This window comes from Adiantum capillus-veneris, chromosome 3 (assembly GCF_014529385.1).
Source record: "Adiantum capillus-veneris isolate H3 chromosome 3, ASM1452938v2, whole genome shotgun sequence".
Taxonomy (NCBI): Eukaryota; Viridiplantae; Streptophyta; class Polypodiopsida; order Polypodiales; family Pteridaceae; genus Adiantum; species Adiantum capillus-veneris.
Genome location: NC_140933.1, coordinates 1,531,900 through 1,549,244, shown reverse-complemented (window position 1 = coordinate 1,549,244; position 17,345 = coordinate 1,531,900). Strand labels below are relative to the sequence as shown.

Sequence of the window (17,345 nt, the reverse complement as noted above, 5' to 3'; positions counted from 1 at the left end):
ATTGCTTACAATGTTGCACTAGAGTAAGCATATGAAAATGCATTTTAAATGAAAAATGTTTTTGTCTTATAAGACTAGTTCTTTTTCATTATGCACAAATTAAAATAGTATGCATGCTTAGAATCATGTTTGTGGTGACGTTGTCTCCCAAACACCAAGTAGAGCTTGTCACTCTAGTTTGGAAGTATGATATGGACTAAAGATCAGACATGCTTGCGGTAGCTTTGTCTCCCAAGCACCAAATGGATTAGTCATCCATCTTGGAATGATGTCGTAGGGTAAAAAGGGATCCTCTAACCGCTCAGACAAATTGACTAATGACTATGACTTTATCTCTTTTACCCCATAGTCGAGGACGACTATGATTTCAAGAGAGAGGTAATGTCATTAAATATCTAATATCGAACCAACCCAAATAATTGTCTCATATTAAACTGATCATTTAATGTGGGATAATTAACGGGAACAAGGGTTAGAATATAGACATGTGCTTACGGATCTATCTCAACACGGGGGCAATGGTAAAGGGGCCCAAATGATAGATGGTCTATCAAAGAGCAAGGTTAATTAATGGAGCTTAAAAGAACTTAGGGTTAGCTTCATTAAATATCTCCAATGGTTAGTGTTAAAAGTCCTTTGACCTTAAGCAAGCTAGGGCTGAGCTTGAGGTGGGAACCTGACCTAAACTTGTCTTTGACCTTAAGCAAGCTAGGGATGTGCTTGAGGTCGGAACCCGACCTAAACTTGCCTCTGACCTTAGGGAAGCTAGGGCTGAGCTTGAGGTGGGAACTCCACCTCAGGTGCTTGTCATGCTTGATGACTAAGGTACTTGTCATACTTAATCAGGAAGTTTCTTCAGAAGCTTCCTATGCATGGGGGTAACATGCTTGAGTCAAAAAGAGACCCTATACACTTAATGAGGAATTTTCTTGAGAAGCTTCTTATGCATGGGGGGTAAGATGCTTGAGTCAAAAAGAGACCCTACACACTTAATGAGGAAGTTTCTTGAGAAGATTCCTATGTATGGGGGGTAAGATGCTTGAGTCAAAAAGAGACTCTACACACTTAATGAGGAAGTTTCTTGAGAAGCTTCCTATGCATCAAAGTCCCAAAGTTAGGGAAATCTTTGACCTAACCTTCCACTCACCCAAGGGACACCCCTTTTCTAAAAGGGCACATGGGACACATGTCAGACTCTCACTAAGCTTAACTGCATGGTGTGCTTGAATGCTATTGGTTGGGCTAAAGAGGGGTCCAATGAGCTTCTACTTCCATCCAACAAATATCTAGATATTTTCAAGCTCTCTCTCTCTAATGGGTAAGGAGGACACTTGTCAAAAGACTACCCATGTACTTGACTGCATGCTACATGTGATTGGCTAGGAGGAGAGGGATCCAATGAGCTTGCAGCATGTAGAAAAGTCACCACTCGCCCAAAGCAAGGAAGGGGGGTGCTAGGGGGATATACTCCAAACACACACACTCATTTGCAAAGGCATTCTCACTTGGTGAAAGTTGAGGAACTCCACCTCCTTCTCCAAGCTTGTGAGAAGTGAGAGCCTACATCAACACTCTTGGCTATGGAATGCAAATCCAACCAAGAGCCATGCTTCAATGCTTAAGCTTGCCATCTCTTCCATCTCCATTGCTATGCTATTATGTATGCTAGCAAGAAGAGTAATGATAAGTCATGAACTTTTTCTTTCTCCTATGGAATGTTTCTTCTTCCTTTTCCCTACCATCATTCCCCGCTAGCTCTCTCCACCTTTGAAGGTGTTTGAGGCCTTGGGACTGAGGCTTGGATAGTTAAATGCTTTCTACAAGTTTATGTTATTCTTGTGATGCATGAAGATTTCCATCTTCATTGCATCACGTAGGTCACAAGGAACACAAATATTGTATTGTACCAAGTCTCTCTTGATGGGAGAAACTATAATACAAATGCCTATTGAAGGGGGGACCAGCTCCATATGAATCTGGTCCTCAACTATTGTCATGTTCTCTAAACTCTGTCGCTTGAAAAAGTATTGTTCATGCCAAGTTAACTATGTACCATGTTTTGTTGCTACTATCAATTATCACCCGCTATGCTCACAAAGTAATCTCTCAAAAGTGCTTCACCTAATTTCCTAATTCCACTACTCTCAAAGTTCATAGGCCATTTCCATTACACACCTATGCTTGCATCTTGAAGGCATAGGACATTATGTAGGTAGTTGATATTGGCAAACAACTTCATGATGAGATGGTTTGTTTAGGCACTTGGAAAGAAAAAATATTCTTGGAATGATGTGCTCAACATGTATGTCAATTGTGTGTTATAGGGCCAAGAAAATCTACCCTAGATGTGGTCTATTGGAATGCAATGGTTGTAGGAATAACTAGTAAGAAAGAAATGGGTTGTTTAAGCTGGCACAGAGTGAATTTTTCTCTATAGATGGAGTCACATATTCTTGCATCTTTAAGCCGGTACGGAGTGAATGTTGCTCTACAGATGGAGTCACCTATGCTTGCATCTTGAAGGCATGGGAAATTATGTAAGTAGTTGATACTAGAAAGCAGCTTCATGATGAGATGGTTCTTTATATGCACTTGGAACGAATATTGGTTGGAATGATGTGCTTAACATGTATGTCAATTGTGTGTTGCAGGGCCAAGAAAATTTGGGATGTTTTTAACAAATAGAGAGTTGGGACATTTCTCCCAATGCAATCACCAAAATATATCGGCTATTTTTAACAAATGCAAGACAAGAATTTTCTCCAAATGCCAATATTGTGGGTGGTTTTAGAAGCATGTGGATAAAGCAAGATATTGACATGGGCAAAAAAATTTGTGATGATATTTATAGTCAAGGGCTATTGGAAAAGAACATTGTGCTTGCTTAGGTGACATGTGTGCCAAGTGGGGGATACTCTCCAAGTGTAAATGTCGCTTCTTGCATCTTGAAGATGTGGTATTATGCCTCTTCCTGCATCTTGAAGACATGAATTATAAAAAATGCTAACGCAAATACAGATGTTAGTCATGATGAGCAACTATGTTATCCCGCTTGCCAATTCTTTGATTGACATGCATGCCAAGCATGATGTACTTCCAAAAGCATGGCAGGTTCTTGACAAGCTTCTTGCATGGAAATCATGATGTCCATTTACTTCTATGGTTGTGTCCAGGAAGGAGTGATACCGCTATGTATGGTATCCATACTAAGGTAGTCAATCTGCATCAAAAACAATGTACTTACTCTTGCCCAACCTCTATGGTACCCACTATGAGAGATGTTGCACATGCACAACATTTAAGCCATTACTCAAGTGTCTCCAAGAGCCCCATGCCTATTGTTACTATTGTACAGCTTGTGTGGCCACCTGCAGCCTCTTACTCGTATCCACTGTGTTCCTTCTGCACTCTTTCATTCCTCTCCCTCTAATTTGTCACTTGCCTAAGAATTTGGGCCGATGTAGCACCACTGCCAACTGTAAGCTTTGGTCTTGCTTTCTATTGCATATATGTTTGTGCCCTATGTTTTTACTTTCTTCGATGATGAAGCTCCTACTACAATATTTTTTTGGTGGAGGCTCATCAAATTGTCATATTAGAAGTTTGACACTGCAAGAAAAGATGTCGAATGATGACTCATGGTACTACCTATTGTCCACTACGGATCCATATTTTAGGCAAGCTGATGTAGGAACAAATAAAGAAAAGTGGGGGGGGGGGGGGGGGGCATAGTTAGCCCCCATCACCGCCTCTCAAGGGGATTTTCTCACGCCAAGGGGCTCCCCAACCTTACTGTGTTGTCACCTCTATCCCATCATGCCTTTTAACTTTTCCAATTTGGGAAAAATTAGAAATGGAAGCCCTCTACCCCACATCTAGGGTGAGATAAAGTGACTTTGTACATGTTCCAAATCACTTGACTCGATTTACATATAGACAAAGGCTAAAGGACAATGAGGCATGATTTTGAGATTGGCCCAAACCTTCCCTTTTATGCAGCATTATTGTTGGAGGCAACGGGATTTCACTCATGATACAAAAAGAACATCAAGTTCTTGATGAATTCTTTCCTTAAAATTTCATCTCTTAGAATGTGTTGATTGAAGGATGTGCCTAATATGGTTGTGGCAGAGGAGGTCTAGGCCAAAGGGAAGGCCTTCCACCAAACGTGATCGCATATGCTTGCACCTTGAAGGCTTGAGAGCCGTCGTGCATGCTTTGCAATGGTTGGTAAAAGCGATGGGGAAAATCCAATGATCGAAAACCATTGTAGCATGCACACGCACCCCGATTACCTATCCATTGACCGTTGGCTACTTGCACACGTGTTTGGCTTATGCATTTGATCGGTGAGAGAGGACCTACCTACAGTATCTAAGTATGCTACATTGCAATACCTGCCTTGAGCTGAAATTTTATGCAAACAAGAACATTGCTTGCTACATGGCCTACAATAAAATTCATTGGCAAAACATACCATGGCCTGTTGAACCCCCTATAGCTCTCTATAGCACACACACATAGAGAAAGAGAGAGAAAGAGAATGGTTTCACTGGTAGCTATCACTCCTGTGAACAAAAGAAAGTTTGCATCTTGGACACAAAGGAAAGTAGGCACCATCGCAAGCACAATCAGAGGCCTTGGGTGATTGATGGGTATTTACGCTTTCCCGTTCTCCCCCCTCCCCCCAACACACACACACACACACACACACACACACACACACACACACACACACACACACACACACACACACACGAAGGGAATGTGTTGACATTGAGGAGTATGCCAAGATACTCCAAGATCAAAATGATTCTTGGAAAGAGGGGGGGGGGGGGGGGGGGGGGGGGGGGGGGGGGCGCATAAATGGACATGCCCCGATTGGAAAGAGCATGTTGGGGCTTGGCATAAAAAAACAGGTACCTAGCATATAAACTACAAAGGATTACTATATCTTGGTCCATCGAGGAGCATGTGGAGGGCAGGGGGAGAGTAGCTATATCTTTTTGTTCCAATCGCACAAATCCCATACAAATCAACACAAACGTCCTTATGAGCACATAAGGTCACATGGCCACACTCGAACCCATGACCCAGGTCACGGAGGTCGAGTACTCAACCAAGCAAGCTAGCTCCTTTCAATAGTAGCTACATCTTATGAGTTGTAAGACCTTTCCCTACAAAAGACAAATTTACGCTCATTTGATTAGAATGTGAAGAGTAGTTTATAGTGTATGATTTGTTAGCCCTTATCATAGAGTAAGGAGCTAGAGCAATGATTGATGCACGATGTATGTATCAAAGAGCTCCAAAAGCTCAAAAGAGAATTACATGCATTTACATGTCATTATGGAATGAAGAGAGCAAGATCGTTGTGATTAAGGTGTACCTTTTTCTTAGCCGCAGCAACGTGCGGGTCATGTACTAGTATGCTCTTTAAAAGGAAGTTCCCGGTCGCCTATTTCAACAATTTCAGAGCACACCCACCCCTTGTGACTTGTAAACCTCCTATAGCAAGTTATAATGGGGTTATTGAAATTAGGGGGTGGTAGTAGGACCCCCTAAAACTTTTGTGCAACATTTTAGGTGAATGCCCTTTATTTTTTGGGAGGCCCTATGAGGCACATGGAAATAACACCGTTAAGAGGGTGTTTGGGGGAGCCCTCTTTTACTATACTGTCCGCGTGCCTCTGTCCTAATCCAAGTTGTGGAAACGTGTGCAAATTTGCAAATTAAACGGTGACATTTGGCATCGCAAACGTAGAAACTACCTTCCACTGTTGACCTGTTTTCCTTGGTGCCAAAACCATGGGCACTGGCCAGCCATAGTTCTGCTCACTTTGAGATCTGCTTCTGCCTAAGCCGGCTAGTGCGTCCGGTTCTGAGAGAGAGAGAGAGAGAGAGAGCCAGTGCGTGCGTGGGTGTATCTGAGAGAGAGAGAGAGAGAGAGAGAGAGAGAGAGAGAGAGAGAATATGGAAGCCATTGCTACGAATGCCGACCCTGGCAGGGCACTTCGCGGCCTCTCCAAAACAGGGATCCCAAGCTGTACCTTTGTGAATCTGAGAAGCTCCTCAGCAAAACGACTCGCTTGCAGGTACACAAAAAATATTAATGCCCTCTCATGCCGCAATTGCCTGCAAGCTCTGGCTATGTCAGCAGACATGGAGAGAGCGAAACCGAGGCCCATGTTCTCTCAAATCCCAGACTCCGATTTGCCCTCCACCGTGAAGACAAGCTTCAAGATTACGGTGGTGGGTGTTGGAAATGTTGGCATGGCCTGTGCACAGACATGCCTCACCGAGGATCTTGTTGATGAGCTTGCTCTTGTGGACATCCAAGCTGATAAGCTCCGCGGAGAGATGCTGGACCTGCAACATGCTGCCGCATTTTTACCCCGAGTAAAAATTGTGGCCGACTGTAGCTATGCAGTCTCTGCTGGCTCTGACATCTGCATTGTGACTGCTGGTGCCAGGCAACGTGAGGGTGAGACTCGACTTTCTCTCCTTGACCGCAATCTCTCTTTGTTCAAATCGATAATTCCTGAGCTTGTGCGACATAGCCCTGACACCATCCTTCTGATTGTGTCCAATCCTGTGGATATCCTCACCCACCTCTCGTGGAAGCTTTCTGGTCTGCCACCGAATCGTGTTATTGGCACTGGTACAAACCTCGACTCATCACGTCTCCGCTTCCTCATTGCCGACAAGTTTGATGTGAATGCTCACAACATCCATGGATACATGGTTGGCGAGCATGGTGACAGTTCAGTGCCATTGTGGTCGAGCTTGACGGTTGCTAATGTGCCGGTGCTAAATTTATATGATAAGAATGGAGTAAAGTACACCAAGGAAACTCTAAAGGAATTTCATGAAGCTGTGGTTGGGAGTGCATATCAAGTGATCAAGTTGAAGGGCTACACATCATGGGCTATTGGCTACTCTACTGCTAGTTTGGTGAAGAGCTTACTCAGGGATCAGAGACGTATTCATCCGGTATCCGTGCGTGCCAAGGGGTTCTATGGCATAGAGCATGATGTGTATTTGAGCTTGCCCTCACAGTTAGGGCGTGCTGGTGTGCTGGGTGTTGCAAATCTACCTCTTGAAGAGGATGAGATGCAGGAATTGCAGCAGTCAGCCAAGGCAATTTGGGAAACTCAAAACAAGCTTCATTTCTAAGACGTGAGTGTTGCAGCACGCTGGATTTTGCATGGTCGCGTGTCTTAGAGAGAGAGAGAGAGAGAGAGAGAGAGAGAGAGAGAGCATCTGCTTTGTGATGGGCCACTTACACTATTAAAAGTTAATTTGGTGATTTTGAGTTGTTACTGTTCCTTATGTTTGTCTATTCTTGGCGGGAAATTTTTCTCACTAGTTAGGCGATAAGGATTTTTTCTGTAAGGTAGATGAGTGAGAACTCCTTCAGCCTCCAGCGGCGGTGGCCTAGAGGAGAAGTCTCTGTGGAATCTGTTGTGTGGTTGTGGACAAAATAGGATGTGTGGAGCATGCATGCTTTAAGATCAATTGGAATGGTGGGGCATGGCAATCCTGCTCCGCTCCCACTTCTAGGTGTTCATTTGAGCAGGCTTTCGTCCCCGTGGCCCAAACCTTTGTTTGCTACCAGTCATTCACTCCCTAAGGCCAAGCTCGCTCCACATGCATGCAGCCTTGCGTAATCGGTGGCACCGATGCAAGTAAACATTTGGACCTTCTAATACAACATTGGGACTCTCATTCTTGTGGCAAGGTGAGAATCTCAAGGGACGTGCCTGAAGTTTCTGTCATCTGGTGTGTAGCCATAGCTTGGTAATGTTTACAACCATATTATTTGCTCAAAGCCATGTGCATGGAAAGCTTTGTTTTATGTCTTGACTCACATAGGTCCTTCAACGTTGGAATGGCTTCTTTTGCGAGCACACATTCGACATATTTGATGCTTGAGAGAGGCTAAGATCTATGACATAGCATGATTATCTTAGCAACTTAGTGAGCATCATTTCAAACGAAAGAATCCCTTAGCAAAGTGAGTTAACTTGGACCTCTTTAGTTTGCTCTATTAGGTTAGGGTGGCCTAAATAGTGTAGTAGTTATATTGATTAAGGAAAAATACTTTTGGCATCTAGTACATTGCATTTGGAACCATCTACGCTCCAACATGCTCACACGGATATGATTCACATAAGATTCAACGAGAGGATGCACACCATGAGTTGATACATAGGGCAAAGACCATGCGCAACAAACCTCCCCTTACGATTTTGATTAATGACCAAATGTGTAGTGACCACAATGCCACTCAAGTTAACAATGTCGCACAAACTCTGCTATAAGCTACAAAATGTCTCAATGGAACATGGTGTTACATAGACCAAAGATCCCTCTCCATAATCAAAGAATCATTTAAGATTAATCTATTTCGGTTATCTCGAGGATGCTCAATGATGAGGCTGAGGATCACTCGTTGTATGCAGTACATCATTGTCACAATAATCGTTGTAAACAGTGTAGACATGGAGATTGCTCCCCTCTTCTTCCTTTTCTTCTTAAAAATTTGAAATGTTAAAAGACTCTTAAACCTTTTTCTTGAAACAGCTAGCGTTTATGCTAATGCTAACTTCGGTTGGACAATTGGTTGGTGGATGACCATGTTTGCCACAATGCATACAAACTGTATTTTTGTAACAATTCTTGGAAAAGCCTCCAAGCTTGTCACACTCGTTATACTTTGTTGGCACTGCCGTTAAGGCAGTGTCTTAAGGGGAGGAAATTTGTCCCCATGGCCATAGGGACTTTGGCCAATAAAAATATGGCAGGAGGGGTTTGTTTTTTGAGGTGGATGGCATGCAGAGAAATTGCTATTTTTTGTTGTAATTACCGGCAAAAGCTTCAAATTTTGACTTGAAAACCGGGAGAATTTCAAGCTTCCCCTTGGTTAGGAAACTCCTCGTGCATTCCTACTTCAACCACTCCAGCATGGGGTCAGCATGCATCGTGCTTCGCTTGCTCAGTGGGTGCACCGTCTGGAGTTTGTACCCACAACCATCTGTTCACCAAATCCTCTCAGCCATCTGCTGTGCTGTCCTCGCAAAATCAAGGCAGGAGGCTTCCATTAACTATATAGCCAGGTCATCTTTGTTGCCTGCTGAATAGATGATGTTTTCTATATGCCGATGACTGGTGTTGAGGCCCGTTACATGACGAGCCCTATCAGGATTCGGATGTTGACTGCGTTGCTCCTGCAAATGCCACGACACTCAACCGCATAACCACTAGCTACTGTTGATACCCTCACCTGCCCATCATGTAATTCAAGTACATATTGTGCCGTCTCTATGGCGTATCTGCTCTGCTGACTGTCGCTGATGATTATGCTCTCATATGGCGTAGGATGAAGCCCCCAGTACGCGCACCTTTAAGGGCGAGGCCAACCCCTGAGGCTGGACAAACAGGACTCGGATCTACAGTTCATTTACCAAGAGTTCGGGCGAGCATTGCCACGTCTTAACCTCACTCGCATGTCGTCACCCTTCTCGCCAACCTGTCGGTGATGCATCTCTCAAATCTTGGGAGACCCGTTGTTCACCGAGTCACCGAAGACAACCTTGTCGGACAGCCCGTCGCCTAATTCTCCTGCTTGAACTATTGTCAAGATGTCGAGCCTGGAGTACACGAAGTTCTCAACAACACCTCAACAGGCTCTTAATGATCATTGCATACTCTTTGAGATCTCAATAACCTGATGGCTAATCCAGCCGCGTCGGTGACGTCCGAGCAACTACATATGAAGCGATGATTCGCTACAACAATGACCAAACATGCAGCACAGGCATGGGTAACACAGAACATGAATTTGACAACCTATGAGGAATTGAAGTAAGAGTCTCTCTGTGCATTCCGATTGCAACCAACAGCCGCACATTTTTTAATGCCTTGGAACAACTTGAAGCAATCATCGTTGGCAAAACACGAATTTTGTTGTTTATGTTTTTCTCAATGCAGATGACTCTGGTTTCACGCATACAGCCAGGGTGTCTTCGATAGTAACTGACCCTGTTTCATTGTTGCCAGGTTCAATGATGTTCGTTCTTTTCTGGTTGTTTGGTTTCAGCAATCTGCACATAAGAAGCCTTGCCTACCGTTCTTGTGTCTGGTTACTGTTGTTTGTCTTCGTCTTCATCATCCTCATCATCTTTAACGCTGCTGCCAAATAGGCTTAGCATCTATGGTCAGCACAATTTGGTACAAAGAAAATGAAGGCTTCAAACCCTTAATGTCTGTATATGACCAAGCAAACACATTTTTGAGACCTGTAGCAATTCTTCAGTTGTTTTCTAAATTCCCCTTCAAAGTGTTTAACCTAACTGGTATAGAATCTCGGTGGTGCCAAGGTTCAAATCCACTAGCTCTTCTCCTTTGACTAGCTTAGAAAACTTCCTTTTCTTGAAAAAGGTTTTCTCTTCATTAAGTATCTCATCCCACTCTGGTATCTTTGCTACTAAGATACTTGAGAGATCTTCTTTTTTTCTTTGCTATGACAGGCTGTGGTTTACCTGCTGTCACCCACTTTCGGTTAGACTAACTTGGTCTCAGCCCAATTCTTAGGTCTTGAGTTCAACTCCCCTCGTCTGCGGATAGATCTTTAAGTCTCTTGGGATAGTTTCCTACGACGTTAAAATTCTCTTCTTCGTCTCTTCTTCTAGCTTCTTCTTAACTTTGGACGGCTTTGAATCGACACTACTGTCATCTTCGGTTATGCCATCTTTGATGACCTCCCTTGGTGCCGGCACATGATCCTTGGCACCTTGTGTTCTCTTATCCTTTTCTAATAATTAGGCGACTTCAATTTTAAACAAGGCCGTCTAAAGTAGACGAGGGCATTGCCTCCAATTAAGAATTGCAATTGCTAGTAAACAACTTGTTGCTCCTTACTGTGGCAATTTAATCTGCCTCTCTCATACACAAATATCAACATAACCCTCACCTTTCTCCCCACCTGCTCTATTAACAGATGTCTACTAACGTAAAAACTTCGGAACATACACAAGGGATGCTGGTGCAAAAGGAGCCATTGTCAAGGAGAAGTCATTTCAATGCCCTCAAAAGAGGTAGACCTTCCCTTCTTGGCCTACTATATTCCCTCATGTTATGTGCAAATGGCTCTTTTCGATTTAAAAAAATGTGGTGTGTTATATTACACACAGATCCTGATATGGCATGCATTCTCATAGCGTGCTGCAAGTAGTGCACTTTACTCAAAGAGATGACTAGCTTAGCTTAGCAACGTGGCTTGCTTCGAAGCTTTTTTGCAGTTTATGCATATAAGAGCTCAATAGCTTGTTGCTTATGTTTTCAAACAGTGTGGAATTCTTTCATAGCAGATAAATCATTGATATTGTGCATTGTGAGTAGGGACTGCTATTGCCTCTTAATTAGAATTGTCCATCAAAGTCAATAGCTCATAATAGTCATAACATGCTCTCAGAATTTGTCTAGGCTCTCTGGAGAGCTACATTCAACCTAATTGTGGCTAAATAAATCGATTTGGGTCAAATACAAACAATGCCAAAGATTCAACCTTGAGCCTACACCTCGTGGCTTAAGCTACTGTCCTTTGTTTGTTATTTGCTCCTTTCAAATGGCTTATACCATGTTTCCCATGTGTCTTTGTTGGCAAACATGTGGACAAAAGTGAGGGCAAGACCTCTCCAAAACCAAGGGTCAAGAGGAGCCAATGGGAGGAAAGTTATACGAGCTCATCAAAACCTGAGTTTAGGCAGTTATGTCAAGCTGTAGAGTACGCTTCCAACTCCCTAAAATATGTGTTTCTTGTACATGTTTGGTATGGGGTTCCATAGTTTCCTGTGCAAATGAGATGACAGTAAAGGGACATGAGTTGTGGTAGAAGGCAACCATCATCAGTAGGTCATAGGGCCAAGCACGCCAAAGGATTAACAGCAACAGTGTAACTTGTAAGTAGTTGGGTGGGGGGGCATCTCCTTGAGGGTAAATATACAACCAATAGGGAAACAAGGCAAGTGTAACTTGTAAGTAGTTGGGTGGGGGGGGGCATCTCCTTGAGGGTAAATATACAACCAATAGGGAAACAAGGCAAACCAGACATGAGGGTGAATAGTAGGCATTTACCTGCACAAGTTTGAGAAGTGGAGAAAAAAACATTGTTGATAGCACAACCATGAAGAAGGAAGCGCACATCTAGGAGCTTTATGATGGTATAGGCCCATGCCAGCATAGCAAAACAATTTGTTGGCCTCTAGCGACCTAGTCCAAACAAAGAGGTAGCTCCCAATAACTGTTTTGGCTCCTTTTTTCCATCATTACACGAGTTGATCAAAACCTGAGTCTAGGCAGTTGTGTCAGGCTGTAGAGGATGCTTCTGACTCCGAACATGAGTTGTGGTAGAGGCCACCATCACCACCAGTAGGTCATAGGGCCAAGCAACGCAAGAGGATTAACAACAGTGTAACTTGTAAGTAGTTGGGTGGTGGGGGCATCTCTTTGAGGGTAAATATACAACCAATAGGGAAACATGGCAAAATAGGCGTGAGGGTGAATAGTAGGCATATACCTGCACAAGTTTGAGAAGTGGGGAAAAAAAACATTGTTGCTAGCACAACCATGAAGAAAAAAGCGCACATTTAGGAGCTTTATGATGGCATAGGCCCATGCCAGCATAGTAAAACAATTTACTGGCCTCTAGCGGCCTCTAGTAACAAAGGAGTAATTACTCATGGCAGGTACTTGCAAGGAAAAATCCTTCTGCATGTGTTCAAAGGCAGCAAGCATGAGGGAAAATCTTAGTTGGAAGCAGAAAAATACTGCCTTTCTCGTAAAATCTGCACAAAGCACCATGTCAGACTCTAAAAAAATAGAGCATTCTATACTACAAAGGTTAATCTACATCTGCAGATATATGGCTTGTGTGGCCTTGATTGAGGTGGCACTGTTACAGGCCAACGTAAATAGCATCACACATGATGGCTGGCAATGAAAGGGAGACAAAATTCCAGATAAGGGTTGCGAGCAGAGAGCATAGAAGAGGAAAAACTTACACGACCTAAGACCTGGTTTTAACGTGCTATATCTGCAAGTGGAGAAAAATTTCACGCACCAGGTTGACTGTAGAAATCAGGGTTGCTACCTTGTGCATGCATGTGGAGCTTGCGATGCCATAGCTTGGGAGACATGTTACCTTGAAGATAGAAAGGGAAAGTGAAGGTCACAAAGAAAGAAAAGATTCCAAAGATCGGAAAAACACAGAGCTGAGTGGGCATAGTAGGCAGCAAGGAAGATCCCCATACATAGGCCGATGGAAAGCTTCGATCTTGAAATAGCCTTCAGTGTTGCAGTAACAAACGACAGAGAGTCCTCCACAGAAAGAGGTACATACTTTCGATCAAGAACAGAAAAACCATAATATTAGCAAGAAACTGCTCCTCAAGAAGGGTTCCTGTCATAAATATATGCTTACCACACGTTTACAAACATGTCATCAATGGATCTGGATACTCAAAAAATTAAGCATTATCTCCATCACAATAGCACATTTGTATTCTCACAACAAGTTTATCTGCTTTGGTAACAATATGCACTATTTAAAACTCTTCCACACTATTCAGAACTCTTCTCCCCGCATGTGCCATCTGATAATTGAATTTGAAGGAAACAAGCTTACATCCAGTATACTAATTAGAAAACTTACATGTAAGCAGTATTCAAAGATGAACGGCCCCACCCCTCTAGGTGCTTGTCAAGTAAAGCCCTTGTACGAGTAGCAATTTGGAAAACATGAGGTGTTCCCAATACAAGTTCCAACATAAATACACCAATACTCCATAGATCATACTTATAACCACACACCCACAACCAGATAGTTCCATCTTTCAACTCAGATATCCTTTAAAAACAGTACATTCATCAGCTCCAAATAAATTAGGACACTTAAAAAGGGAAACAATGGTTGAAACAAAAAATAGAACTTGCACAGATGCTACAAATTACTGCCATATGACAAGTGGGAAACTTTTGCAACTCCCCTAGTCATCACTGCAGAATCGCATCATTAGCCAGAACAGAGAGCATCAATATCCCTAGCACCAAGGAAGCTCAACAAAATTAGAATACTACTGCCATGCACAAGAAAAAACACTACTACCAGACTACTTGCTCACCTCACAAACCTTGCATGGAGCCACTGTACCAGATTACTTGCTCAAAATTGTAATGGAGACATGAGACCCTTCCATAAGAGTCGAAGGTCATCCTTTAGACTTCAACGAAAGTTATGGTTTGTCGTGTAAGAGTCTTTGGTTGTGCAGAGTAATGTATAAACGCAGGGAGAGAGAGAGTTTTGCTCTGTTGTAATACCGCCAGGACTTCTTTACCGGCTCTCCCTCTCTCTAATCAGGTAATCTCGATCGTCAAAAAACTGCCATATGACCTTTATAACAGTAGCAAACTTACTGATTCATGTCTGAAGGCAACATCGGCATCCTCACAACAATCACATGTGTGTCGTCCATGACATGCAACAATCACCTACGGATGGCGGGGCTATAGACCAAGTTAGGGGGTTGCACAGAGAGCACTAGTTGGGTGGCACGGCCATAGTAGTTGGCCACGGATGGTAGCACCAGCCTCCCCACCACCCCCTCCTTCCCTCCTCTCCTCCTCCATCTCCCCAGCAGACCCGGCCAGCCTCTTGAACATTGATCCCCCCCCTCGATTGTCTCTGGCGCCCGCTTGCACATCCCGCCCAGTTGTTTTGCACATCCCGCCCATCTGCCAAAATTACTAAGAGAGAATTCATTTGCCGCCCAAATAGAGAAACGGAGACATAGGGTAAAGGGGCCAACTTAGGGCCACCTAAGCCGCAAAGAAAATTGCCGGCGGCTGAATGCTTTGTTTGCAGGCTGAATGGGCGCGATCGAAAGAGCAGAGCAACACCTACCCGTAGTAAAAATTGTGCCATGGTTGGAGCTCCGAGGGCGACGCACGACAACGAAATTTTTTTTGTGTGTATCAAAATCAAGTGTGAATGGGAAGCCACACCTGCGGTACAATATGAGAAAATGCGGCCGACAAGGCTTGAACTAACCATCCCACCATGGAGGAACTTGTGTCCTACCTGCGGGTCTTAAAGGTCATAAAGTAGGGGAGGCCAAGGTCCCTTCACAGGGACCCGGTTTTTTATTGGCCCCTTTACCCTACAGGTTGTGGCCAAGGCTCGTATCACACACGTCGCATGTCCGCCTGGATGTGTGTTCAAATGATAGATTGATCATGGGCTGCAGTGTGCGGGAAAAACCATTTTCCCAAACATACAAAATTTCTTTTCTTGAATTTGTCAAGAGGAAATTCAAAACAAGTTTTGTTTTTCAAATTTTTATACTAATGCTCTCTATTTCGGGATAGAAGTTCTCCTTTTGCACTTGCCCTCAACCGGCATTTTTGAAATCAGTTTCCCCAAACACTAATGGGCTGTGAGGAATGTCTGGACCTATAGTCGTTTACTGTCAAAATCATTTTGTTCCACATTCTTGATTTTTTGGATTTGTGATTGACACACACGTTGACCCAATATTGCACTTTCTGACATGTCCAATCGCTCGTGTGTGGCACAGACCTAAGATAAAGCTCATCATTTTGTAATGTGATCCCATATCACACCAAGGCAATGGACGCAGCTGACCTGGGGGAGCCTGGGCCGCACATGGAAAAGGTGTGCTAAGATTTTTGAGCCTTTGTCACAGAAAGCACGAACGAGTGTCCTACCTGCGGGTCTTAAAGGTCATAAAGTAGGGGAGGCCAAGGTCCCTTCACAGGGACCCGGTTTTTTATTGGCCCCATTACCCTACAGGTTGTGGCCAAGGCTCGTATCACACACGTCCGCATGTCCGCCTGGATGTGTGTTCAAATGATAGATTGATCATGGGCTGTAGTGTGCGGGAAAAACCATTTTCCCAAACATACAAAATTTCTTTTCTTGAATTTGTCAAGAGGAAATTTAAAAAACAAGTTTTGTTTTTCAAATTTTTACACTATTGCTCTCTATTTTGGGATAGAAGTTCTCCTTTTGCACTTGCCCTCAACCGGCATTTTTGAAATCATTTTCCCCAAACACTAATGGGCTGTGAGGAATGTCTGGACCTATAGTCGTTTACTGTCAAAATCATTTTGTTCCACATTCTTGATTTTTTGGATTTGTGATTGACACACACGTTGACCCAATATTGCACTTTCTGACATGTCCAATCGCTCGTGTGTGGCACAGACCTAAGATAAAGCTCATCATTTTGTAATGTGATCCCATATCACACCAAGGCAATGGACGCAGCTGACCTGGGGGAGCTTGGGCCGCACATGGAAAAGGTGTGCTAAGATTTTTGAGCCTTTGTCACAAAAAACACGAACGAGTGTCCTACCTGCGGGTCTTAAAGGTCATAAAGTAGGGGAGGCCAAGGTCCCTTCACAGGGACCCGGTTTTTTATTGGCCCCTTTACCCTACAGGTTGTGGCCAAGGCTCGTATCACACACGTCCACATGTCCGCCTGGATGTGTGTTCAAATGATAGATTGATCATGGGCTGCAGTGTGCGGGAAAACCATTTTCCCAAACATACAAAATTTCTTTTCTTGAATTTGTCAAGAGGAAATTTAAAAAACAAGTTTTGTTTTTCAAATTTTTACACTATTGCTCTCTATTTTGGGATAGAAGTTCTCCTTTTGCACTTGCCCTCAACCGGCATTTTTGAAATCATTTTCCCCAAACACTAATGGGCTGTGAGGAATGTCTGGACCTATAGTCGTTTACTGTCAAAATCATTTTGTTCCACATTCTTGATTTTTTGGATTTGTGATTGACACACACGTTGACCCAATATTGCACTTTCTGACATGTCCAATCGCTCGTGTGTGGCACGGACCTAAGATAAAGCTCATCATTTTGTAATGTGATCCTATATCACACCAAGGCAATGGACGCAGCTGACCTGGGGGAGCCTGGGCCGCACATGGAAAAGGTGTGCTAAGATTTTTGAGCCTTTGTCACAGAAAGCACGAACGAGTGTGCGTATGAAATAGGAGCTGATTACAATGATGGTTGTAAAGCTGGTATCATGGGTGCAGGAGAAGCTCTAGTTCATGCCATTGGTGTTGCTATTGAGTTTTCATACGAAGAAGAAGAAGAGAAGAGTGACTTGGATGATGTGCAAGAAGACAACAAGAAATAAAATGACGGTGCAGATGTAGAGACAAAGGCTATCCAGATGGTGATATTCATGATGATGATGTTGAAGAGGCTAATGAGGGTCTGAATGTCCAAGATATTGATGC

The 17,345-nt window shown here is 43.5% G+C and overlaps 1 protein-coding gene across 1 annotated transcript; it reads left to right on the top strand.

Moving 5' to 3' along the window:
* Positions 1 to 5,783: 5,783 nt before the first annotated feature.
* LOC147460418 (L-lactate dehydrogenase B-like) lies at positions 5,784 to 7,309 on the top strand. The gene has a single exon (XM_086507477.1). The coding sequence runs from the start codon at positions 5,974 to 5,976 to the stop codon at positions 7,174 to 7,176; it is 1,203 nt and encodes a 400-aa protein (XP_086363603.1). The 5' UTR covers positions 5,784 to 5,973; the 3' UTR covers positions 7,177 to 7,309.
* Positions 7,310 to 17,345: the final 10,036 nt, after the last annotated feature.